Below are 27,833 nucleotides of genomic sequence, written 5' to 3'. Positions count from 1 at the left end.
TACCTACTTTACTTACTATCTTTCTAACAAGATATGGAATAAATCTGTCAACTCGAACAGAGGTCATGACCATGGAGTGACCTTTATTATGGTAGCATGGGCTGCTGATGACGTAGCGCTTAACTGGAATAAAATGTACCCACCTGAAGTAATAAAATATTTTGCATTTTCTGGAAGGTCTGCATGGGCAAACATAAAGATTATAGTACATTGTTCTCTTAACCATTATGATCTCTTAACCAAGACACAGAATGCAATGTAGGTAGAAAATAGGAATAGTTTTATTTTCTGTTCAAATACAATCTAAAGTTCTCTTCCCAATCAAATAATATTACATTTTCCTCTTGTATCCAAAGTCTACACCAGCTGAATTAATAACCAAAGTTACTATTCTGTTTCATCACAAGTTGCTATCTAGGCACAGTTAGCACTTGAAACTAAGGGTAGACCTTAGACCGATGTCCATTACTAACTGTATGATTAGAAATTGTTCTGATCAACAGATTGTAACGTTACATTTTCCTAGTCTCTTATCCCTGTCATACATTACACATGAACAAGTATTAATCTGCACATTTTTCCTTTACTCCCATTCCAATTAAACAGCTGAAATACAACTAAGCTCAAGGCACCGAGCACTATTATTGGTTTTCTCTGGTCATCATTATTGACTTGACAGTGATGGTAAAATCTGAGAGACTGTAACACATACAGTATTGCTCTTTCGTGTTGTACCAAGGTAATTTGCCAATGTTTTGATGGTTCATTGCATTGCACAGACTACATATCTATCATGCAAATCATAATACTGTAATTAAAAAAATGTGTGGTCCCCATGCAAGAAAAAAACAAACAAACTATACATCACAATACCATCGTGCCAAGGAATGTAGATACATACATGTACAGGAACATAGTACACATATTCTGATTTAACTTACAGGTCATGGTTAAATATGATACAAACTATATTTCCACAGTAAGAAACAGAATATACACTAGAACACACACTATACAAGGAACATGTTAGTCTGTCATTAGGATTAAAAATCATCTGCCTGTACAGCATTGTCAAAACTACAGAAAAGATCACTACATGTACCTTATTTTTCAATCATAGATTGAGTCTGAGATTAGAAAAGAAATACTCAAATATTGTCAAAGATCTTCATCTTTACAATTCTTTACAAAGTTTTAGGTTAACTAAATTTATATGTTATAAAGTTATTGAGTTGGTCAATGTCACAATAGCCTGAAGAAACCATGTAGATTTTAATTTATTCATAAGTTAAATAAATACTACTTTGAGTTACCATATGAATTGTTGTGGTGTTGTAACTTCTGTCATATTCTGATGTCAACGATATCTTGGAACAGGTAATATCTAATGGGAACAATCAATTTATCAACATTAATACATGCTGCATTCTTTGCATAAAATGGTTTCAAGTTTTCCAAATCTAAAAGGAAGGCAACATGGGTTAAATGGAATGTATCAGGAACTCAAGCAGCAGCCAACTAACTATGTGCATAAAAAAGGGAAAATTGTTGCCAAATTTTCTCCTAAGGGAGCACTACAATTGCTACAAGAAGACAACTGCTCTTAACTATTAAAGGCACTTGTGAATTGCTAGCAAGCATCTGATCTGGAAGAGGATAAAGCTAGGATAGCAGTAACTGTATCGATCATGGGAGACACTTGTCTCCTTCACAGAACAAATTAAGATAATTTGATAAAACATGATTTTTGGCTGCAAGAAAATCATTCATTTTTAAAATTTGACACCTATATCATTCCCACCATTAGATTTTTTAAATAGGTGTGTGAATCTGTCTAATAATATTTTCATATTAGAACTTCAATATTTAACCTTTAGAGCTAGAGTAACTACAGATGAGTTGAAGGTGTTTAGTATCTGCGGTGCTTGTCGGTGCTCCGTGGGAGCGCGTGCCCAGCGACTGCGATGTTGGCCTTGCGGTAGGCGGGGATGGTGGCCTTCTGGCGGATGGGGGGCGGCTGCAGCTGGGGGGTGCTGGCAGCGGAGGAGTCTGAGTAGGTAGGTCCTGGGGAAAAACAAAACAACAGCATGACCAACAATGTTTGACGAACACATGCACATTATCCACAAAAAATTAATCAACACATGACAGCAAACCAGCATAATATCATTATAATTACTTTGGAGTGCCATACTAGATAATGCTTTGTATTACTTTTGTCCGTTTCTTTAAAAGAAAAATAATCTTTTTTGTCAAATTGGAAATCACTCCTTATGCAAAAAATTAGGGTATCAACCGTGACACAGATACAAACTTGCCTACTGCACAAAACTGCATGTCTAGATTTAACAGTTTAAAACTGAGAAATGTTTCTTATTTCTTACCTCTATACCTCTTCTGCACAGAGAGGCCTTTGCCCTTGTCTGCCCCACTCTGGAAGACTGTAGTTGGGGGAGTGCTGACTGGTTCCAAGGTCCGCAGGTCACCCTCTCCTGAAAAGCAATACAAAAACATATTCACACATCTGGTACATGTAGTTCAACTTCGTATTCTTGTTTAAGATTTCAACTGCACCAAATTAAATGGAACAGACACTCAGAACAGAACTGCAACCTTTAGAATTCAATGCCACAAGGCACAGTGCAAACTAAGATGACTGTATGTAGTTACTTTCTTACCTGTATGGTGGTTGACAGGAAACTTGAGGCGCCCCCCGTACCGTGCAGGGTCGGAGTAGTTCCCATTGGAATGTCGGATGCTGCGCGTCTTTTGCCTTGTTCCTGCTGGCACTTTCCCTGCTTTATTCTACAATAATGTGAAAGAAGACTGGTCAGACTCATGCAGACATGTAGTGTGTTAGAATCTGCTACATGTACCATTATCTACATGTACTTGTATGATCATTGTACCAGAAATTTGTCAATGCCTGTAAAGTGTTTATCATATTTATGGAAGGATTTAAGTGAAAATCCTGATATCAGTCTGCCAAAAGAGCAACATGAACCCACCTTGTCTTCAGAAACCTCGTGAGACTTGGTCCTTCTGCGCGCTTGTCTGTCTAGACTCTTCCTGTCACTACGGCGAGGTTTCGCAATCCTCGGCACAAACACAGGAGGAGGGGATTCCTCGCGTTTGCTGCTGGACTTTTCATCAAACAAGTTCTCCTCACTAACAGCGTGCCTCATGGCAGGTGTTAGAGGGTTGGACCTGACCTCATCAATTTGTTTTAACTGCCGAGTGTCGTCCCTGAGAGAATTAAGAGAAGCTGTGGTCTTGCCGTAATCGAGGGTGAGAACATCTGGAACGTGAGTGCTTACTCGTGATCGTCGACGAGCAGCAATGGCGTTTATGTTCTTTGTTTTCTTTGCCACTTCAATGATATCATCTGGTGATGTCACAATCCCTAGTGGAGGTTCAGGTGAGTCACTGGTGCGGCTATTGCTTCGACTGCTGATGCTGACCAGGCTCTCAAGTTTTGTAACACTGTCCGAATGGGTCGGACTTAAGGTCACTTGGTTATCATTTGCTGCTTGCCGCAGCATCCTTGATTGAGGACTTGCTTTGAAAACCTTTGATGGAGTGTCTCTTTCACTCAAGTCTTTTGTCGATGCATTTCTTGAGTTTATCTTTGTGGGTGAAGGACTGGAATGTTCATCATCCAACGTGCCAAGCTTATCATCATATTCCTCAAAGTCCTGAAGCTTCTGAGTGAGGAAGGACATTTTTGCCTGGTAGCTCTGTAAGGTGTGCAGCTGGGTGTGGCTGAAGGACGCGTCCAGATCCTGAGTGTACACCTCGTACAGTTCCTCCAGCTCCAGAGGAACGGGTAAATTGTGCATCTCGATCAGTTCCCGCTGCATGCGGATTATCTCATCCGCCACGTTCTTGTGCTGCTCGTACCTCGCGATGACCAAGTCTTTCTGGCGGAGGAAGTTTTCTTGAAGCAGTGTTTTGGACTGCATCTCTGTGTTTTCAATTTCCAGCTCATGTACTTTACACAGGAGCATCAGGATTTCCTTCTGGTCCTCGTTGTTGATCCGTTTGGGCAGCAGCTCTTCCAGTTTCCTGCCTTTGCTCTGGATAAGACTGAGTTTCTCCTGCAGTTGGAGCTTCAGGTTGGAGGCTTTTTTCTGCTCCTCCATCAGCTGCTGCAGCTCATCTTTAGCATGGAGGACTTCTGGAGGCTCAGAAGAGGAGTCACTGTGGGAGGATTGTTCCTCTGCCTCCTTCTCGCTCTCTCCCTTCTCCAACTCCTTATTGTCCTCAGTCTGCTTTTCCTTCTGCTTGGTCTGCTCCTGGTCCCATCTGTGGAAACATTAGAAACAGTCTATATTTAATTTTCTATATCACATTAACAACTAAGCACGCACAATTAGACAATATAAAGTGGTACAGTTTATCCCCTTTCAGTAGTCTTTACAATGTGCTTCATATTCGCGTGATAGTACATTGTATGTATTTAGGACAGATAACTGTCTCTATAGTACTAGAATTTATTTGTTTGCTAAGTGTCCGAGCTGAAGTGTTCTCCATGCTATGGATGTTAATTTAAAACAATCATGTAACACAATATTCAGTTTGTGTACATTTCAGATTTTGACTCCTACATGTAGGATAATTGACTGTGCGCCTAAGACCAAGTGTCCATGTGTACTTACTCAGAGATGGTGAGCATGTGCCGGGAGGTGTCCATCTGGATCTCCAGCGTGGTGTTCTCCAGCTCCATCAGGCTGCGCCGGATCTCCATCTGCTCGTGGAACGCTGACACCAGCTGTTCCCGGAGACGCACCATCTCCTTCTTGTCCGACTTGCTGGCCTCGAGCTGTACCTCAGCTGTGTCACAAGAACAGCACCACACAACGTCAACCGGGGGAAAACTTAGCGTACAAGACTGTCTTACCATACACAAGTCAGGAAACGATCACTTCAAATGTACGCTGTAAGCCACACATCAAACAAAATGACTATGAAAGCTGTTGCTGACAGTCCTGAAGTAAAATGAAAGAGAACATTTGATGTCTCTACATGTGATGCTCATTCTGCTGGAAAAGTCAATGGATGTCAGAAACAGCCACAGACACACAGATATAAGGCTGCCTACGTGCACAGTTGCCAAGCAAAACTGGCCAAACAAAACCCCAAAACAGCATAAATCATGCTTCAAAGGGAATAATTTGATTACTTGACGTAGAATGAAAGAAATTGAAGCATTGCCCTTGTCAGAAAGGGTGCTATTGGGACAAAGCAGCTAGGATCAATAATAGATGACTGTGCCATTTGTTGTCTGATTTTAATTACTGATTGCTCCCTTGGCTGTATTCAATCTTATCTGCTCTCACACCATCTAACCAATAACACGTTTGCTTCCCCTGTCATCTTTCTATGGGCTGGTATCAAGAACATGGCATAACATAAAATATTCATTGATAACAACATTCAAGGTTAGCATGCAGTACTATGATGATTTTATACCTCATGTCTTGTCATTTCAAAGTACATTGCAGTAGTCATCATGCAGTCAATTTTATCCAAAGTGCATGAAATGAAACTTTTCTACCAACTATCAAAATTCCATTACAAAAATGAAGGTATTTACTACCTAATAGTATGTAAATGTACATGTATCTCCCATATGTACACTAACACTGTATCTCCCCTATGTAGATGTAAACTTACATTGTATCTCCTTGATCCTGGACCTGAGCTGCTGTCCTTGGGATAGCTCCTTCTTCACCATCTCCTGCTCCTCAATCTTCAGCTTCAGCCGGGAAATCTCCTTCCGCAAGTCTGAGATGATGGCCGTGTATTGCGCAATGTGGTACGAGACATTCATCAAATTTCTTTTCACCTATCAGAGGACAAAGGATGACAAAAATTTACTCAATAATACTTCAAGAATTATGTTGTAATTTTTTACATAAAATAGATGCCTCATTCCTCAAAATTTCAGTCGTAGGCATGCATTTCTGTGTTTCAGATAGTTTCTGCTATCAACATCATGTAACAGTGGTCGAAATACTTTTTTTCAGTACTCTGCAATATTGCAGAAGAGTCAAAATTTGGTACTGCAATTTGGAAATACTTCCTGCATGCAAATACACATGCCTCCATACTACAACCTTCTCAGACGAATTATGCCTTTTTACATCATATATAGCTTTGTAAATCTGTAGCATTACTGGGATTCTTTTAAGTTTAAACTATTACTCTTTTTGATTTCAGACTTCATAGATCCTTCTCTACAGAAAATTTATCATTTCCTGGTATCTTTCACATTGCAGGAGAAATGCAGGTTTATTAGCACAAACTATTGATTCATATGCAAATTAGTAAAGATAAATTTTTGGAGTCAAAAGGAAACAAAAGATAGACAAGTCAAGACAATGATGTTAATTAGTAAAGAAGCTCCTGTTGTTTCAGAACATGATTTAAATGTTGTCTGCCCCTGGGGCCTGAGAGTTCTAGTTTGCTAAATTGAAAACCATTGAATCTGGAGCCTACTTTTCCTTCTGCAAAATTGCAGATTGTACAAATTTTTCTTCTGCAATCTTGAAAATCTATCTGCAGATTGCAGACTGCAGACAGGTATTTCGAACACTGTGTAATATTCAGCTGGTTCCTTACCCTTGTCTTGATGTTCTTTGCTCTGTCTGCATACAGCAGAGTGTTTCTGGACTCATCAAAAGAGGTGCTGGCTGGACTGATGTGGGCGATCATCACAGTCTTACAGTTGCCTCCCAGGGCGTCCTTCAGCAGCCTGGTCAGCTTACTGTCACGGTAGTTCACGTATGCTTTCGGGCCCTTCTCACACAGCGCGTTGATACAGTTCCCCAGCGCAAGAAGAGAGCGGTTGATGTGAGCACCTTCCTTCATCCTCTTACCTCGATTCTGGAAAGGAAGAGACAGCCAAGTTACAATGGTCATCCTTTACTACTTTTTACTAACAAATTTCACTTACAAGTGGGTGAAGACTTGTGTTTAAATGATAGGTACAATGTATAATGCTTAAAGTTGGCTGCCACTGTAACATATAAGAGGTAATGTGTACACATGTATCTGGTGTCTTAAAAACTTCACAGTACTAGTCAAGTGGATTTGAACTTGAAAGCTTGGGCCACCTTAAGCCATTCCGACTGTGGGTGCTAGCTGTGGTTATGTACAAATGTATGGATATGCATGTGTACATTTCAACAACAGTGCCAGATATGACTTAAAATTCAGGGATTCTGTCCAAGTCTGTCCTACCGGTTTCTGCTGTCTGCGTTTGTTCAGCTGCAAACATATTCCATAACATGCTTGTGTTAGTAGAAAAGTTCAGTGTTGGTGAGAAAAGTCTGATGGATAATAGATGAAAAAAGTGTCCAGGAAATGCAGATTCTCATATGAAATATGAATGGATGGATTAGAAAGCCTTCATTCAATGTCACAGTGATATCATGATTTGATAGAAATGATGAAGGCTGCATTACATAATTATGCATGGGCTAGCTGGATGCCTTTCTAGCCTTACAAAATGTTTGTGGGTATGTGGTAAGCGAGGCATGTTCAGCATTTTCTATTGAGTTCACTGACGCCCGTGTGCAAGATTCAACACCCTTCAGAAATAGAACCAAATTGACCTACTATAATGGGATAGTCAAAAAACTACACAGCTCTTAAGTATAGTTCTGTGGAAAAAAACACCATGTAAACTGCTGTTTGTCAGCGACGGACACTGACCTGGGTTTGAGCTGCCCTCTCAGACCCCGCCAAGTCGATCATGTACAGCTTGCCGACGCGCACTTCCTGGGTGGTGTTGCGGACACGTGAGCGCTGCTTCACGGTGACCTGCAGCACGGCGTGCGAGCGGGAAGACGTCTTGTTCGCCTTGGTGGGTTCCTGGGTACGCTGCTTGTTGCCTTGTTGTAGGAGCTCCATCACCTGTGGAAGACCACACGTAAGTTTGGTGTTTGTTCTAAAAGTTGTTTTAAACACATTGTTCTTTTAACTTTTGACAGGTTAAAATATGTTACTAGATTTTACCCACTTGATTGATTTTAATATTTTTGTAAAATTTGACACCACTTCAGTTAGTTGACTGCCAATGTCAGTTTTACAAACTGAGTAGGACTCAATGGCAAGGCATCAAATGGCCAAACCACACATACATGCATACAGAAGAATATTTTTGTACCTCTTTGGTAGATTTGGCATTGACCTCTGACAGCCCGGCAACCTGCACCCCCTTCGTGTCCTCCCGGAGTTCCAAGTATCCTGACTCAGGGCTCAGGAGGTCACGGATCATCTCATTGTAGATCTGGGGAGGGACGGCATGACAAAATTAGCACACGGACAACAACCTGTATCAGGTACAGTTGTGAAGGATCAAGGACGGTCACATCCCAAATAGAAAACTACAAGAATTCAAGAGGTATGCAGTAAGAAATCTGTTGTTATAACCAAACAATAAAACAGATATGAATTCTGGGACACAAGCATAGTAGGTCATCTTAGATACAGCTACGTCTACATCTCACCTCCAGGTAAGACATGGAGACCTGGTACACCATGTTCTCACTTGTTCTGTACATCCCCTCGAACAGGTCATTGAGTGATCTTGCCATCACACCAGGCTCGTGGTCTGTGCCCAGCATGGTGTAGGTTTTACCAGCACCTGGAAGAGAAAGTGTGATATATCATATATGTACATACATGTATGTAAGAGCTGAGGCCAACCCAACTCATCCACCTTCATGCGATTTTTCAATAGTCAGCCCAAACAGTAATAGCTAACAAAAATACAATTCTAGGAGGACATTGGCATACCTGTAGCACCATAGGCAAAGACAGTAGCGTTGAATCCCTCAATGACACTCTCTATCAGGGGCCGGGTGGTGTGGGCATAAACTTCCTCCTACATAGGATGAAAGAGTGACAAACATGTTTAAACTCTAGCCACAGCTACATCTGACATCATTCCCAACATTGTAATTTAGTGTATCTCAACACAAAATGACAACATGTACTTATCTTTTAATGTCTTTTTCATGTCATTACCTTTTACAAATGTCATCATATAAGGAATACTACGCTGTATTGGCTGCAGTTCAACTGCTAACTGCTAGATGTCTCTTTACTATTGGAAACTTGTATAGCTGACTGCTCAAAGAAGAATCCAAATTGGCTGTAGCAGCTTCTTTAATATTTAATCTTTTATGATCTATGTAGTATGTGTCTGGACTGCCAAGTTGTGAAAGAATCCTGTTTCCAGGGGCTTGTTCATCCCTAGCACTGCCTGAGTGATCAGGGTCTCACCTATTCAGTGTCAACACAATGCCCTTCTACGTGCTTTTGATTTTGCAAAATGCCATCTATTGAACCCTCCTGATAAAGCCCTTAGGTTCACATTATGGAATTTCACTCAAGCATCCAATCGGGCATGTAGGACGTGGAGCCAATGTATTCTATGGGAAATGTAATACTGTATCTGCCTCAGAAAAGGCTTTTTCAGTCGGTTTCAGAGAACTTGATCCCGTGAAATGTGTAAAACGTCACGGGAACCTTGTATAAAGCAGCCGTAGTATGTAGTGCTCTCTGTCACGCACCTACACTATTCAGTACCAAAGAAAAGAATCTGTTGGTTCAAGGTTCTCCTTGTGAGCCCACTGTTATGAAAGATACATTATGTTATGTAATATAAGTCAACTCTGGCTGCACGCATGGTGCCTTTGCTTGTTTTTATTAAATCACAGACATGAAAGGCCGTCATTTCATGGTTAATGCTATTAACTAAAACACAAATATCTACCACTTTCCCAGGGAGATTGTTTGACATGTAAACATGGCGTGAAAGAGGCTTATACATTATTGTTCTAACTATAGCATGACAAGTACCAAGCAAATCAATAACTTTGCAAAATCAATGGTTTAGTCCGACACGTATGTACTACCAACTGGTATACATGTACCCTTTCACAACATGTATGAGGGTTTGAGGTACAATGTATGTCAACTGCATGATGGATTATGGTGTATAGTCTGACATGGACTTGCCAGGAGACAATCATTGCATAACAGAATAGTCCCGGGGGAATTTAACTCCTGTCTGTCTAAATTGGATGCCTTTGGAACAAGCATGACAGACATACATATTTTAGATTACAGATAGTATAAAAGACATCAATGTCAGTCTACTGTGAAAACGGCCTTCACCCTACAACAAATTATCATGAAGGTTGTGTCAAGTTATTTTTAAGCCAAATGCCAATCTACATGTATATGCCAATCTATATGCTAATTAAATGAACTTTATCTTAGGACTGACTATACATGCATGTGCGTGACCAAATTTTCAGTCATGTCAACACTTGAATATAGAGGTCTGAGGCTTGCTTCAGCTAGGCCTGTGTTAGAATGCTGATGAGTTTGCAAACCATTTTGTTGGGCTTTTAAAGGGTCAACTTTTCTTCTGGAGGAAAGGTTATACATGACATTGTACATGTCTGTAAATGCCAAGTGCATGAATAGAGAAAAAGGGCTTCCCTGCGTATAATGTACAGCTAATAAAAGTCTATCAATAACCTATCTTGGGACAATTTTGGACAGAAATATTGATCGTATTTTACACTTTAAGAGGCCCCATGTACGTGTAATGTGTAACTAATACTCACTTGACTGGACCTGCCATCAAATGAGTAGTCAAACACATATTGCTTCTCCCGCGATCGATTCGCTCGTAGGATGTCGTCTGGGTCCTCCTGTGGGTCCATTAGTACCACCATCTGTGGAGGGAAGATGGTGTAAGAGGCTTACAAGGTAACAAACACCTGAACCTGGCTCTGTGCACATCTTACAGAACTGCTAGCATGCAAAGAAGAAATAAAATGCCATAACACCGTAATTAGCAGTAACGTTAGTGATATCCATATTTTTCTACCTTTTGTACCTAAAGTTCCAAGTACTGTACATTGTACATGTTTTGTGATTATTGACAGTCCATATTTGGTGCTATAGACACACACAGACTGTGCAAATCTGATGTCATCAATTAAGGGGATGGTATGCAATATGTCTTTATTCTATTGTGACAGCAGATGTTACCTTAACCACTCACAACATTGTAAAAATCACCTTAAGCCTTGAATTCCACCCTTTTTCAAACAGAGTTTATTTCCAACCAGAAAATTTAACCACCCCCTGTTAGGAATCAGTAACGGTACCAGTGTTAGTGAAAAGGGCATTCTTTAACCAGCCTGCTTAGGAAACTGTAGATGTACATGATATAGGGAGAATGTTAATGTCATCTACAGGAACCCAACACCCGGTGTGCCTGGTTGAAAACACGAGAGGCAACAAGATCACAATGATATTCCCAGAAAAAGAGTCCCACATCTCCTGAGGTTGGCTGCTTTACCTTTCGATAGGGATCATTATCCAGTTTTCTTTTCCCAGGACCAGTTGTAGAACAGATGCTTTCTATAAAATGTGGGTTCTGTGAGAGCGTGACAGGGAAGGAAATGAGCAATGATTATAAATTTAATGGATTTTCACTTCGTGCCATAAAATCTGATAGGATATGCCCAGCAAGGAGTGTTTTCATGGTAAATTATGTTGCCCGTAGCAACCGAGCCAAACAATTACCAAACCCTGGCAACAGGCTGGTACAGGCATTACTGTGAATAGACTGATTAACCTGAAGGCAAACTCCATTTACCATTCATCACAGCCGAGGTAAAGTGATAATAAAGGAAAGACCAACAGTGGTCTGGGCAGGTCAAGGACTTATTCATGTCTTGCTGCAAAACAGCCAATATAATGTACAGTATGTAGATTCAGGTAGGTAACATAACAAACGGCTAAAATTCTGTGTCCTTGGGCAGCTTATGAAGGATTTTGGATTATGTTAGGGATTTATTTGGACTGAAACTGGAGAAATCTGCCAAAGCCATCTTCAGCTTTATTATTGTCAACACTGATTTGGAAACCTCAAGGTTAAGTTTTCAAGTCACTGTTTTTATTGAATGTTGCTGAATGCTGCCTTATTACATGAAATACCAAGGAATACTATGATCATGACCTGGACAAAGTAGTCAGGGTCAGAAACACACACACACAGGTAGGCAAATAGGCAGTCAGCCAACAAAACAACATCTCACTCCCTTGGGGTAAAGTAAGGACATCTTTATCAGCAGAAATACCAGGTGACCATGCACCTGTCATTTTAAACAACAGTTTTACTGCCCAAGAGTAACAACCACATTCCAGAGAGTCCATGGTGTTGACCCTGTCTCAAGGTTGTAACAGAATAACTGGGCAGACAGCTTGTACACATGTAATGGTGTGTGCAAGTCATCTACATGCTTTTCTTTACTCTGCTATTATTCCCCGGGTTCTGTTCACCTGTCCCATGTGTGCATTCTAAACACGGCTTGTTTGTTTGTTCTTCTGGTGAATTGCTAGCCTCTGTGTATTTCATTTACCTTGAAACTGTTTACTGTCCCTGAGACACAACAACATTTTAGTATGGTGTGGGAGGGAAGCTGGGCTCCCCTTTCTACACCCAAAATAAGGCTTTGCATATTGAAGTGCCACGCCACATTCTGTACGGAGGGGAGGATAAACACGGCTGCTTCCATGTGCGACGCGTCTCCTGGTTACCGGGGGACAAGGTCACCTTCAAAATGGCGATATTTGTGTTGATACCGTAACCACAACCTCAAGTCAACAAAGGGGTCACTGCACCATTTGTCTCCCCCTACGGCTGGTTTGCTGGCTTGTAGAGGAGACACTACAGTGTTTTAATTAATGTTATGCCATAGTCAAGTAGCTTGGGTAGGGACTGACACTTGTTCAAGCAGAATTCATTGACTTTGAAGCCTGCTTGCACACCTGTCAACCTAGATCAATAGAGACCACATTTGTCATGTGCGTCGGCGTGTGGAATAAAGGATTTGACGGCAAATGACGCCGCTAAGTACAAAATCCACATATTATGCTGGAGGGGGAACAATTAAAATTGTGCGCAATGTATGATTCTGCAAAAATAGACAAGTCTACTTGTAAATTTGTATAAAAGCTTCTGATGTGGTTTCAAGGTAATATACCCTTATGCAAGTTACATGTACATGTATGATGAAGGGAACATAAAAAAGGCAAAAAATCAATAAGATCAAAAGAACAGACACAGCAATAAAGTATGCACTGTCCTTGGCAATCTTGTAATTTAATGTGGTATCATCCTGAAAAGTACTGTTTGATCACTACTTGTAGAAGGGCCAATGCTTTCAAGTTTCCTATTAAACCGTATCTCCAAAGCATTTATGACTTGACGCTCAGGTACTAGGTTTGAAGAAAAACTGAAACATCTCCAAACATCATGTTCTCCCCATATTAATAAATGCGTGATCATAATAACATGCACCTGAATCTAGCTTCACATTGCATGTAAGTATTCCCCCTCCATGTCATTACAATTTGCAGTAACGTACACATGAGAAGATCAAGAGCCCGCTGATGAATTCTCCCCTCATTAGTGCCGTGAGCCGGGTAATCCCTTCCTCCGGTGCCGCTGCACGACAGCCTTTTAACTTTGCACGCTTTGAAACATCGCACACGCGACCATCACGGAATGTAGGCCAAGGAGGCTGGCTACAACAGAGCTCTGTCATTCCATTAGTTGTATTTAGGACTAACTTATCTAGTTATATATACATGTATGAAAGGAGGAAAATGTCACAAGAATGGGCTTTGCTTTTTTAAAATTCATTCTTCAAATCAAAGTACACATAACAACATAAAGAGACTTTAATTAGGTTATTCCATTTTGTTAAACTATTAAATACGACATGTGCATGAGTCTAAAAGTTAGTCTTTCCAGAAACTGAATCCACCATGAAAAAAGATGTCTTATATCATCGTCTAACTTGCAGATTTAAACCTGCCTAACTGGCTGAGCTACACATATGTACATGTACGGCCTTGTAGACAGACACTTGTTGATTCCATCCCCCTTCAGGTGGCCTGTGACCTTAACTTGTCTGTTTGCACATGCACAAGTAACTATAGATATTGTAGCACAAGGTAAATACAGCCAAACTTAAAAACATCATGGAATTCACCAGTAAACCAAGGTATCCAAGCCTACTTGAATATGTAACCTGTTTTGGAAAGAACTAACTGACCACACTTAGCACTTTTCCATTCATACTTATATGGTGGATTGTAACTTTTAGTACATGTTTACCTCAAAATAATGTACTTGGTGACGAGAGTGTTTCTTAAGCAACTGGAAAACATCAATGAAACCTTTTACACCAGGTGCCATTAGTCACACGGAGCTACATGTACATGTATAGCCTACGTCATTCATGGTCATTTCACCTGGTGGGACAATGGGAATGACGTGCTGTGTGGCGTCCCCTCTGTCTCATCTCCTGATCCTACCCACAAACTTTACTCAACCTCCTGGGGAAGCTTTACAGGCATCCAACCATGCTGGCATTATACCTGTAGCTGCCTGCAGGCTACGTTTGACTGGCTTCCCTGAACAAAAAAACTCCATGGTCCATTTCCATACCAAACAGTGATAACTATAGGTATTGGAAGGGAGGATCCCTGAAAGGACATAACTAAGAGAATACTGCTGCGTGTGGGCATGTCAGTAATGTTTGCTGGGACAGATCTTTTGTAGCCGTTTCTGAAAAGCTACTGTAATCCTTCATTTCTTGAAAGACGACTAGACAAGAGAAACCCGTAGTTGCCTCACAGGTTAGGTGACCATGCATTAGCCATTCAGCGCTACCTTCAGTTATAATGCATACCTGTAAACAAAAATCAATTGTACAGTACTCGAGGAGTTACTGTGTAGATCTTGTTGCTATGGGAAAAGTCATTGGATCTGTTGTAAACAGTTAGAGATAACTGCCAAAACAGAACATATCTACGTAAGATTGCAGTTTCTATGCACTTTTCTCAGAAAATGCATAGAAATTCACATATACTAGTAATGCTTTTTGGAATCGACTAAATGTCTAAATCCCAGCAATTTTTGCACAACATAAAACATTTTTCTAAGGGTGATGACTTCTTCCACACAGAGATGTAAGTTTTGTGATTAGACCAGTATAACTGATAAGCCTGAGGGACAGGCATTGATGACGTTGTTTGCTTCAAATTACAGCCTTGATAACAACACTATTTGCTGTATCAGTTTGGTCCTCAGTCTAAGTGAAACCATATCTTTAAAATTTGTTTACACGTATAAACAATTCAACCTGACATCAAGTCATCTTTTTGCACATTTTGAAAAGTCTACCCACAGGGCAGTGTGTACAGAGGCAGTACTTGTACAGGTTGAAAATCTCCTGCCCACAACTATCCTAATCTTGTCAATAAGCCTCTCCGCAAAGCTGGCAGAACAAATCCACTGCCCCAGGCATCTTTCCATAGAAACCAGGCAAGCCTTTTTTTATGTTTCCGCTTCACCTTTCATCTGGGCCCCCTGCTTTGATAAGTTCTCTTCAATACAGTGGCACACGTACTTAAGGCATTGGTTCCTACCAAATCCCACAGTCCACACATGTAAGTACGCTGATACCAAATATGAGGCCAAGTAGCCAAGGGACTGAGTAAGGATTTAGAGATTGTATGTCTGAAACTTGGACATGTTTCTGATGCATCACCTGTGTCATCCAGCCATGTTGGAACCACATTTTTGACTAGCTGCTCAATCTCACTACTTCTGATAAATAGCATTTTGATAAATCTTTGGATGAAAGGTCATGTTAGACACAGCAATTTCAATAATTTTCCGAAAATCATGTTTTCATCTGGTTGGTGAAAAGAAACCCTAATACAAGTGTATATACTCAATTTCAATAATCCTTTTATGGGCGTTATTGGAATTACATGTGCAGTACATGAAAGTAAGAAATTTGAAGTGAATGTTTACTAATATTTTGAGTCCTAATAAAGACATGTAAGTAAGCCAAGCCAAGGGACTTCATGCAGGTACTTTCCTTCAGGTATAGTCACTGTGTCTGAAGGGGTCTTAATGGATGCCATCCAGGTAAACAAGAAGACATCCCAGAGGAGACAACAATCAGCTGGTTTGAACAACTTCTTCCTTTAATCAACACCCAAGAGTAAACAGGGGCTGACGTCAGAGGTAATGGCATGTTGTTGGAAGGTGGACAACAAAAATGTTTACAGCTCTGACATGAATGCAGCATCAAACCCAAACAGTCAACAACACCCCTTTCATCCTGGCCCCTGTTGGTATTGCCTTACAAGTGTAGGTTACTTCACACACTTAACACAGCTAAGGTATCACCTAAGAGGCTGGAGGAGACATGTTTGAAAACAACTCGGGAATCTGAAGATGCTTTCCAAAGGATTTACTGTTTCTTTGTCAACTTTTTGGTCACAAAACCTATCAGAACACTAATATCCTGTGTCCTTCACTTCAGTTCCAATAATCTTTGATGTCATAATTCCTTTACTTCCAGTCAGTGAACTTGTATCACTAGTTCAGCCCAAAGAGCTGGATGTAGTATGGAGCTGTAACACTCCAACAATAGGTGCTGAAATTCTTGCAGATAGGGAAACGCCTGAATCTTACTTATATAAGTAACTCTATTGTTGCGAAGCTTGAGGAAACTGACAAAAAGGGGGTGACAACCTTGGGCTACTAAAGGTCGCACATGGAAAGTACATGTGGAATAATTACAGGGTTATAATGGCTGCACGTTGCACCACACCTGTCTGGACACAAGTCCCTCAGGGATTACCCCATTTTTGTGTTGGCACGCAAGCTCTATAGTACTTTCCTTTGGGCTGGAAACACACATCACCAACACAAGAGGGGGTAAACAACACAATGTACAGACAACTTTGCAACAAACCTGCCATTATCGTGATTACTAGTATGCAGGTATTAAGTCTAAAGACACATAATTTGCAACATTTCTAGCAAGCTGTGTCGACAAAACTGTCTCCATATGTGATCCGACTGGTCTGGGACATCTTAAGGTGGCTGCAGATGTTTGAAGACCTACTGCAAAGCCTTAATAGTAATCCTCCTGACAGTAGCATGTTCAATTAGCAACACAAAACAAATATACCCATGTCCATGCCTACGGGGGCTTTTAACACTAACAGTACGTTTTGTCCCTTGTCATCCTTTGAGTGATAATGCTGCCTTGACACGCAAACAGTCTACCATAACCACATGCTACTTCATTGTCAATTTTCTGGAAGATCCCATTACTAGTTCCCTTTCAAGCAGAACCACCCAATCCCTTCTAGACATGCAATGCTAATCTTTATCTGTAGGATCAGACTGAATAAATTTCTCTGTCTGAAGTTGAATGCCCAATGAGGAATTATGGAATGCAAAATCCTCTAAATACTATTCATATTAATACAAAGGCATTGGAAACTTATGAACATAAACTTCCAACATCTTTATGTCCTGCCAAAGATACACTATTCATTGTAATACATACGTGTATATGATTATGAAGAGACTTTTCTACACTTGCATCTGCATCTACTGGCTAATGCCTAACTGCTACACCAGTCACGCTGTATCTTGTGCTGAACATTTTGGAACATTCTTTCCACACTGACTCGTGTATCTAAGCTAGTTTCATTGTTGGGTGATACTATTACTAGTATTAGCCCACACAACATTCTGTCTGTGCAGTCCATGATCTTTAACCTTTTCAGGTTGTTCTCATGACTGGAGGGCTGGCCCCTGCAACCTTTTTTCTCACGGTGCTTCTGTTCACTGGACAACGTTTCTAAAAATACAGGCTGAAGGATGCCCTGGTGACTTGTTGAGATTGATCACAACCGTAGCAACTGTCAGAGGAGCCAACAAACAGTGAATGAGAGGTTTGTTGTGACTGCCGACAATTTGCATTACATCAGACAGTTTGAGCCAAAAATTGTTGAACATGCTATATAGCTAATGTTCAGTTTTTTGATGGTGACCGTGATATTTTAAGTGTTACAACCAGTAGCTATATCGAAAATCTGTGCAACATGTACAAATGTATATTATGCCTGCAGGCTTTAAGCTACATGCCTTTGATGCTTTGCAGATGTCACTTGAGACCCATTAACTATTAGTATTACACACTCTCCCTACTGCCTAAGATCCTAGGCAAGGCTATTAATAAGGTACAAATCGTGATGGATGCCAGATAACAGTGTTGGAAGGCATTTCAGCACTACTTTTTGCGAGGGTTTGTCACATTTTGCTGCCGTTTTGATGTCATCAGCGGAAGCAGTTAGACTACATAACAGAGCTCACAGTTTACGGTAATCCGTAATCTTGTAATTTTGGGCCGTTATCCGGGATGTTCTTTTATATCTGATACTTGACTTTTATCCTAGCAGCATGCCTGTATACAAAGCACAGGAAATACATGTACACACGTACATATAGCTCTTGTTGGTCAACTAAGCTAAGGCACCAAATTGCATTTTACTTGTGTGAGCATCCTAACCTATTCACTGATCACCACACCCTACCACGTCAGACCCGGTGACGTGTAGAGTTCTTGTAACTGAGAGCACTACAAAGTGCTGATTCCGCTTGTAGATTACAAGTCTGACAATGGTCACCCGCAATCAGGAACCATTCAACTCCACCCCTATCTGAGTCTGAAACACTCTAGATGTCATCCTCTACTGAAGTCAAGCATTACATAACTTCTTGCCCTGCTGGTGTGACAATGGCAGTTGGGTCCTCGTGGACAGGAAATCCTGAAACCCAAGACACACTCCAACTCTGAACACTGCCCTCCCAATTGCCTGACATGACCAGCATGAAACAAAAACTTAAATCATCCCGGATCGTTTGCAGTGAACCACAATGGAACAGATGGTGAAAAAGTCCTCCAAACTTGTTGGTGTGGGGACCAGGCTGACCTTTTAAAAGGTATTATTGTTTAGTAGAAGTGGTCAGTTAGGGTACCTGGAAAGCTGTCCATTATTGGATCAAATTTTGCCAGGGAGAACTCGATATTACTAGCACTTCTTTCATTTTACCTTAATGGGTTGCTTATTGGTAACAATCTAAAGGTGCAGATTAAACTATATAATTGCTCAGTATATGTGGAAAAGAACATATTTTTGTTTGGTTGTTTTGTATAGAATTTACAATTTGGAAAGAAAACAACTTAAAGTGAGAGACATGTAGCAATCCTAACTGTCAATTATACATACAGAAGCTGCACTTATTTTATTACAAGCTATGTGTCATAAAGTATGTCTACAAATGTACAGCTTCCAGGGGAGACATAATATGTTGGAAAGCTCTTTTTGCTAATTCTACAGCCATGAGCACAATTGTACATCATGTTTTTACTTGGAGCTTGTAGTCTGTACTGACTGTTCATCATCAGCCTTCACCTTTTTAGTCCCCTGTACCTGCAATCATCAGTGCAAACACAGATCATTCTGTATGTAAAAGTAATTATCCTTAAGTACTGGTGTGCACGTCTCCTGACCTGGAAATAATCAGCACATTGTTGACTTAATGGTCCCTGGTCTAATTTTCCAACCACACAGTATTAGAGAATTATGTTCATTTCACTGACTTTGATATGTAGGCATGCTGTTTTCACCTCTCAGCTGAGCAAAAATAGGAATTCTGGCACACAACGTTCGTAGGAAACCAAACAGCAGCCATCTTTTCAGAAAAGGGATTTCTTAGGATTAGGCAATAAATTAGACTCCACAAGGACAATAGACTCCAAGAATATAGTACCACATATAGCACTATTGTCAGTTTTTACCTTTGTGTACATGACTTGGGAGTCAAAAGGCTGTTAAAAAATTCAAGAGTTAGCGTGATAAACTCTGCTGAATCAACAAAAGTTTTTGTGGTGTGAGTTTAAAACGAATCTCGACTATATATTCTGTACACTCTATATACTGTACATTGTTTTGTTATCTTGATCACAAGTTTGTTCTAATGGTTCCAGGGTATCAAACACCTTTGTGATTTTATTCATGCGCAGTATTGATAACTGATGCATATAACGTGGCCTACACATAATATTCTCTTTATACACAGGATGTTGAATGGACCTATTTTTGGCATCGCAGACAAAAGCCACTGGCCACGCGCAACGTCTTACAGACCTAATGGCTGTAACTAAATTCCACTAATAAAGGTCTTCAGATTCAAATCGCTGAGCTAAACTGTGCTAATTGGCACTCAAATTCTGTGCTGTACTTCAGGTATACAAATGTCCATGGTTGTAGGACACTGTTCTGACGCTATGTCCATGTCAGCAAAAACAGTTCAACAGAGTTTGTTGTTATCATCAGGTGATTTCTACTGAAACACTAAACTTTACAATAATTACGTAAGTTAATAACTTTAAAATCATTATTATAATTTATATATAAAGTATCTGATAAGTATTCAAACTTGTCCTAGAGAATTTGTAATCTGGAAGAACGTCCATGCATGTCAGCTTTTTGCTCGTTCTGTGTTTGCTAAGTTCGAGTCCAAATACCACAGGATAAAGCGTGTGGAGATATGAGCGGAACTCAAGTTGAGACTGAACAGTTGTGTACACATGCTGGTGGCTTGACCAGCCCACTTCTGCTCTCATGTTGACTCACTGGGAAAGAGTTACATGAACAGTAGGATTTGGGAACAACCTGTTAGACTTTGTACCATTGAACGATTTTGAGGTCACGAAAAGTTTAATATATAGCAAGTTCAGTTTTCTAATCTTGTACAAGTTTAATTTGAAAATTTCACTTCATATGCATGTTGCACTGAAGGCTTGATTTCAATTAACTTGCTATATACATCAAGAACTAACATAACATTCTAATCAATCTGGATCACATAATCTTCTTTGAAAAGAACTGGAAAGCTTTTAAGAAATAAAGTGACTTTATGTACAGAGTAGACGTGTGAGCTCCTTAAATGGTTTGAGGTCGCATAGTGTGCTATACATCATACAAAACAAACCTTTGGGGTTTTGCTACATCAGAAAAAGTTGACTAAACATTGAATAAACAAAGTCATCTATACCGGGGGGTACTTTGGATTTTCTGTAGTCAATGTCATTGTTGTTACGCTTCAGTATGGACCTTACCTATATCTCGGTTGGAGACGAAATTATGTGAATTTAGTTGTTTCTTTGTTTTGAAATGTTTGCACGGAGGAAAGCCCATATTGTATAGAAACTGGGTGACGACAACACTGAAAACACTGTGACATGCGTGCAGGATGTTTGGAGTTATCTCGGTCGGTAAAATTCTGGGCCATAGCAACAACCAGAACTCCCAGGTGCTACACCATTATACTCATTACATACTAACCCTATAGTCTCATACATGTACCTGTTTCTAAAGGCCTGGTGGCCAGTTGGCCCATAGTTTCATGAAAATGTTAAATACACTAATATTCTTCATGCACTTACAAATGTAACGTTACATAGTAGTCCTCTGAATATTTTGTTGTAATATATATAACACTTTTACAGTAGAGCAAGCAACGAGCTTAGACTCCATAATGTCAGGAGTGTTAATCAATAATGTGGCTCAGGTTGCAGCATGCTGACTAATGACAACACAGCATTGTTGAATGTGAGTAACCACACACAGTTGGTTTCCCATGGCAGTGTCTTACTTAGTGGCAAACCCTGAGTAAGGCCACCTGTTCTGTGGTTTGTGGGGTTGGCATATTGCGGCTGAACATAGCACTTGTCTATACTCTGTGTGTCTGTGAGTGACTGACATTGGTTTTGAGGCTTTATGATGTTTGCCACAGCCTATGTACCATCCTGGTTACTAGTACTAGTTTATGCCCGCACCGATATAGTTTCTGCCCACCATAGCAACTATCTGAGTGAACATAAACTTAAACCAGGATGGTACCCTGGCTAGGTTTGCTAACTCCTAGATGATAATGTAATGCATGGCACACTGAGTGCACACTGGAACAACATGACAAACATTAACTCCCACTGAGTGCTCACATTATTCTGTGACTTACAACATTAAAGAGTAAGATAATCCTTATACCATTGAGTAATACTTACAAACACATCAGGTAACTAGGGTTTTAATCCATGCACTTTTGAAGATGAATCAGAGAAATTACAAAGGATTTGTGATTTGAGAATGTTGTTTGCATCTAAATCTTTATCAAGTACTTTTGAAACAGCAATTTTTGGAGTCAGAAAAGAATGTTATGATAATTTTAGCTAAAGCAAAAAATTCTAAATGTGCAAAACGACTGTCTTTAGTTTCAAGTAGACTTCTGTATATTTGAAACATACAGGTTATAACATTGCAGCTTCAGAGCTATCGACTTGTTATTACCTCTTGTCATTCTGTGTCAGAGGATAATTTCACAGGTAACCCACTTTGCACAGAAGGCCACTAAATTACATTTTGTCCTTCTACAATTAGGACCACAACATGGTTTGTACTCATTATTGTGTAATTGCCTGAAAGGGAAAGATGGTGCAGCTTGTGATATGCTGTTTCGTTATATATCGTTTGATTCCTCAGTGAACAGCAGATCACAAATGACTGAAACTGACATATAAATGGCAGTGATTAATGGCCAGGATGTCCACCTCAGGGCCATCCATACTCTGGGCTAAACTGACCCATGTCTGCACGTGTCACACTGCATGACTCCACTAGTGAAGGACAATTCCAAGCCTTGTCACCCATGCATGTAGAGTCCTCCATACGAACCACATCATTTGTTGGGCCATGTTTAAGCACCCTTCAATTTCTGCCTGCCCATAGTAACTGTTTCTAAGGGTATCAAATATTACCTGTGTGCAACTGTACACAAGCCACTTATTTCTGTTCAACACTGAGAAAATAAAAGACATCATGACTTTTACATAATCAACATGGCAACGGCCACTTGAGGAATTACCATAGTGTTTCCTTATGATGTGTAAAAATGTCTAGTACATGTTTTTACTCTACTTGTAGTACTCTGTGAACACTGTTTCAAAAGATATTCTCCAAGACTAACAGCAACATTCAACAGATGAAAATATTTAGTACCTGTACAATAGTTAGGCTTTCCTTGGTTTCATGTCAATGGCATGCACAATTTTGTACATTAGTCACACTGTATTATTCCCTATCAGACATGTGCAGACAATGTACAGCCACACCTGGATAACTGTTCTCATCTTCAGGTATTTCTATTGTCACCATCTATTGTTGGACTACACTACAGATACGTGTCCACCCTTATATAATAGGACTATAGGAGATGCGCTGCGGCACTTCTGCACACCGCAAGTGAAGAGACAATGTCAAATGGCCTGGCTGTGTTTTGTCAACTCTACCCTGGCATTGACCACAAAGGGATCGGTGCATGGTAGTTCAGGCATAAGTGACAAAAGAAAGGAAGGGGCACTTTAGAAGATACGATCAGGAACTGCTACTTCACATGCAAACCCTTCATCTCTCTTAAACCTGTCTGCCACAGTCAGCAACTTCTTTTCACCTGAAAAATGTTTGCAAACAATAGGAACTGTTGAAAGGATTCCGATTGCCAGACATTCAAGTCTTCCCGTGTGTTTTTTTATTCAATGTTGATTCAGGTTCTTACAATAAGTTACATTCTTTTTGCTGGAGGTTGTAACAATTGCTGAGCTAAGCGACGCTCAAGGGTACGCTTTATACAGGTGTGCAGTCACTATCAGTTCCCTAGACGAAGCATCCTGCGGCAACTAAAACAAACATCCCCTTCCCTTCCCCTTCCCACATGACCATCACCTGTTGATTCGACTTCTATTTTAAAACCCACGCTTCTTGTATGTTATTAATCATTAGTTACTAAGTGCTCATATCAGATCTACACAAAGGTAAAATATCAAGAAAACTGAATAAAATGTCAATTCTCAAAGTTACAACATTTTGTTTGTGTCCTTGTAACTAAACTCTTGTTGCCACCACTAGTAAAATGGATCAACCTCGACCACTGATGTTGACTGAGGCAAAAACAAGTAGAGTCGGCTGAAGTGCCCAGAGAAAAGCTTTGTTGCCCATGTTTGACTCTGCAACCTGATCTAACAATCAAATGTTTCACAGCCCCATTAACTCAAGTATCGTCTTAAGAGAGCTCAAGTCTTGAAGGCGAATGACCGTGAATCTAACACCTCAAGCATAATCCCCGCTGTAGAATTAAGTATCACATGATACAGTGGTACGAGTGGGGGAAGCTTATCACCCCCGCTACTTTGGCGTACAGCAGGATCGTACTGAAGTGGAGATCCAATACTCGTGGAAACAGCAAGATCCTGTTTCAGTGCGGACTGCGGTTTTGACGTAGCTTCCGTGCAATAACAAACACTGTCCATTTGGCCCAACACTTGATCCGAACCTAAATATAACTCTCTGTTATTACATTGAAGTAAATGCAGTATGGACTTGTCTTCAGATACATTTGGACTGTCACTTTGAAGCCAATAGCTATCAATTCTCATCTCACCAGTCAAGCCACCCCATTCTGTGGAATATTTTACCGTATTTGTAGCACTAGGGATTATGTTAACATCGTTTTAAGCCAGGTGTGCTGCTTTGCTGTTTACTTGTGTGTTTGTGTCCTAGTTGTAGATGACACATGTAAACTTATACAGCGGCCCGGTGCTTGTCATTCCAACTAACTGGATTAAATGGTAACATTTGCACTGCAGGAGGGCAAACATTTTTCCCTTGCTGCAAAGCTGGTAAGCAAACTCTCTCTCTTTTCAGGGAGGATATTTTAGTTTGAACTCCTTGATGGAGGACAACCAGTAATGTTTGTCACGAAAACCTGTATTCTCGTTTCTGTCCATGATTCATAAACGAATATCACTACCATGGTACCAATCAGATATACATGTATGGACATTGATACCCTTGTACAACATAGCTAATAAATGCAAATGAAATGTCAACATGATATATAGCACAAACAAACAAGAAGACTGCAGGGATACTTACGTTGTTGTCGACGCGGTGGGCAATCAACGTCGCTCCCTGTTCCAGCTCGGCATCGCTGACGGGCCGAACACGGAGGGCCACCTGGACAGTGAACACAGCGAATCAGACAACACTCACACAATATATATATATATATAATATAGCCAGTATAACCACCCTTTGGCATAACACACCAGCTTGGCAGGCACACATTGTGGCAGCAGCTGGCTACATGTATATTACACCAACTACACACTACTGTACTACATGAGTACATCATACTATATACTACACGTACACATCTACACATACATCATAGGCTACTTCAGAAGGAGGATGCTCATACTTACTTAGTAAAGTAATTAGATCTGTTGCTAAAATTACTTTAGAATACAGAGTGGCTTCCCTTCTTTTTGGTTGTACCAGCACGCTAATAAGATTACATGTACTGTTAGGTTTTGAACCAATTGGCATAATTGGTAAAACCCTTTTGCCAACAGTACAAAGGCTTGACTCCCCATTTTCTCAAAACAGAGCTTGTATTCTGCATATAGTGGCTTACAAAATATTCTCTTCAATGTAGGGTTTGACTTTTTCCAAAGAACATGCCGCCAGGCAGAGTTATATGAGGTTATCTGCTGCCCTGTGTAATATGTAGTCTGTAATTTTGAGTGGACACCTTTTTTATTTCATCATTCATATTACTCAAATAGTATACACGACATAAGGGTTTTAAAAAATCTTCCCTGTGAAATGTCATGTCAATAATGCTACAATTTCCATCATGCTTTCACTTGATTAATGTTATGTTTGCATGGTATCTAACAATACATACATTAATGATGAATTGTACTGGTCAGCAGTGTCCAGAATATCAATACTAGTAATTAAGGGGGCAGTTTTCCACAGGTCAGTGTGACCTGGACACTTTCATTACAACTTTTTATCACACCTGTCTGCACGACAGACCCACTCATCTTTTATCCTGATGCTTACACCTGAGTGATGATGAAAAATGGACACACCTATGAGGTATCATAATATATGTTCTTTTCTTAATTACACACAATGATGTATTATGACTACACCTAATACCACATGTTTACCGACACTTTTACTGGCTAGGTCATATATTTCTTGTGCAATGAAAACCTGAATTTGCTACAGATGGAAAATTATGACCATAACACCTGAGTTGATACCTACACTACACCTGCAGATTGGACCAAATGGGTATACTAAACATTGTAAACAACACCTATTTGGCCCGATATGCCCTAGAAAGTGTTGTTTGCTATGGTTGATGGTAATAGTACTACGTAGATCACTGATGAAGACATGACCGTAGAAAGTTTACCGTGAGTTGGTGGTCCTGTCCTCCCCCCTCTGTCTTCATCGCACCGTCGTGCTTCATCCTAGCATTCTGCGGTTCCCCCATGGCGTCTGGCGGGTCGACTCATCCTCGCAAGAAGCCTCCCCGGACCGGGGGAAGACTGTTCCATGTTGAGGGAGGATAGGTTGCACAAAATAGGGAGAAATGTCGGCACTAACACGGGTAAAACGTTGTCACGGACCGGTAGTTCACATCCTGAAACTGGACAGTAAAAATGTAGGACACTGGTTAGAACTACGGCCCAGGGACGGACGGTGTACCGTGCGTGCTCGCTTGTCTCCTGAGGAGGCAAACACCGTTTTATACTTGTCTTGTAGCCAATCAATCTCTTTTAGCGATTAAAATCAGACAGTAGAAAATCCCATGTTCGTAAGTTGTCCCCAGATTTAACCTGTCGATAAGATCATTACAGCTGTAGGGCTAAAACCTTGGCTGTGGGCTTTACCTGCACGAAAGCGGCCCGGGACTTTACATAAGGTGACGAGATACGATCAACTCACGCAAGGGAACGTATCTAAACGGATGATCTCGTCAAGGTTATACTTCGGACTTCTAGCAGTAACAAACACAACAGTTGTAAAGAGGAAGACAGTGTGTAAGAGTACGTACATTAGGTGGTAATGTCAGCAACCCCAGGGTATCCTACCGCTTCCCCCACCGCCATAATGACTTTTGAGTGTTGCTACTACGTCACAAACCTTTTGTTTTGTATCACTCCGCGGAAGACATACTTGTACCTGGATCATGAAGAAAGGTATCTTCGATCCATCTATACCAATCACCTACTTATATAATGGTCCAAATACAGTCCAATCATCTTTTTACGTGTAGAATTAATGGTGAAAATACTATCATGGGCACACAATACAAATTTCTGAACAAGTGCAACCGGCACTATTTTGCGGGGCTCCACATACATGTTTGTACTGCGGCCCAGGTAACCAAAGTAATGGGCCAGTCCAAATTTGCAACATGGGGTTCATATTGTGTTTCAGCTGTGAATACAGCAACACTCTTTCAGCCATTGTTTCTGCTCAAGGCGGGAAGTGCTTGGTTTCACGGTCAATGACATCTGAAGGTTTTCACATTATAAAACAATTTTAATTTGTTGAAACAACAAGGATACATACAGAAGTCCATTTGTCTGTCTAATGACATTGTTTATGACACCCCGAGGGCCATTACGGATCACACCTAACTAAGAAGAGGTGGAGGGTTATGAAAATTTAATCGCCACCATAACAATGCTGTTGGTGGTCATGAATAATTTACGTAGCAACGCCTACAACTTCGGAGCTTTTGGGCCTTTTGTGACGTTAGTGTAGACCCACTTCCCTCTTCTCTGTGTTTTTTTGTGGTGTGTGCTTGGCAACAAGGGCTTTAAGTGCTCTGTGTACAAACAGCCGTTGATAACTTACGTGTTGAAAACTGATTCAAGCTCTTTGCAACAACTCTGTTTAACGTACTAACTGGACGGATGCTC

At 40.5% G+C, this 27,833-nt stretch overlaps 1 protein-coding gene across 2 annotated transcripts; it reads right to left on the bottom strand.

Moving 5' to 3' along the window:
- Window positions 1-267: 267 nt before the first annotated feature.
- LOC109486203 (kinesin-like protein KIF19) lies at window positions 268-27,067 on the bottom strand. 2 transcript variants are annotated; one of them, XM_019789915.1, is made up of 16 exons: window positions 26,960-27,067; window positions 26,315-26,551; window positions 24,979-25,059; window positions 11,393-11,470; window positions 10,650-10,760; window positions 8,806-8,893; window positions 8,517-8,653; window positions 8,174-8,296; window positions 7,720-7,920; window positions 6,625-6,888; window positions 5,677-5,848; window positions 4,659-4,833; window positions 3,009-4,305; window positions 2,679-2,805; window positions 2,385-2,492; window positions 268-2,064 (listed from the first exon to the last, which is right to left on the bottom strand). In XM_019789915.1, exons 2-16 carry the CDS (start codon window positions 26,393-26,395, stop codon window positions 1,910-1,912), a joined length of 3,198 nt encoding a protein of 1,065 aa, XP_019645474.1. In that variant the 5' UTR covers window positions 26,396-26,551; window positions 26,960-27,067; the 3' UTR covers window positions 268-1,909. The 2 variants fall into 2 exon arrangements, with proteins under 2 accessions (XP_019645474.1, XP_019645483.1); XM_019789924.1 differs by lacking the exon at window positions 11,393-11,470 and having other exon boundaries at window positions 269-2,064.
- Between the last annotated feature and the right edge of the window lie 766 nt (window positions 27,068-27,833).

Source organism: Branchiostoma belcheri, unplaced genomic scaffold, assembly GCF_001625305.1.
Source record: "Branchiostoma belcheri isolate BF01 breed outbred unplaced genomic scaffold, Haploidv18h27 scaffold11, whole genome shotgun sequence".
In the NCBI taxonomy this organism is placed as follows: Eukaryota; Metazoa; Chordata; class Leptocardii; order Amphioxiformes; family Branchiostomatidae; genus Branchiostoma; species Branchiostoma belcheri.
The sequence above is the reverse complement of the archived record's forward strand: the minus strand, read 5'-3'. Positions and strand labels throughout refer to the sequence as shown.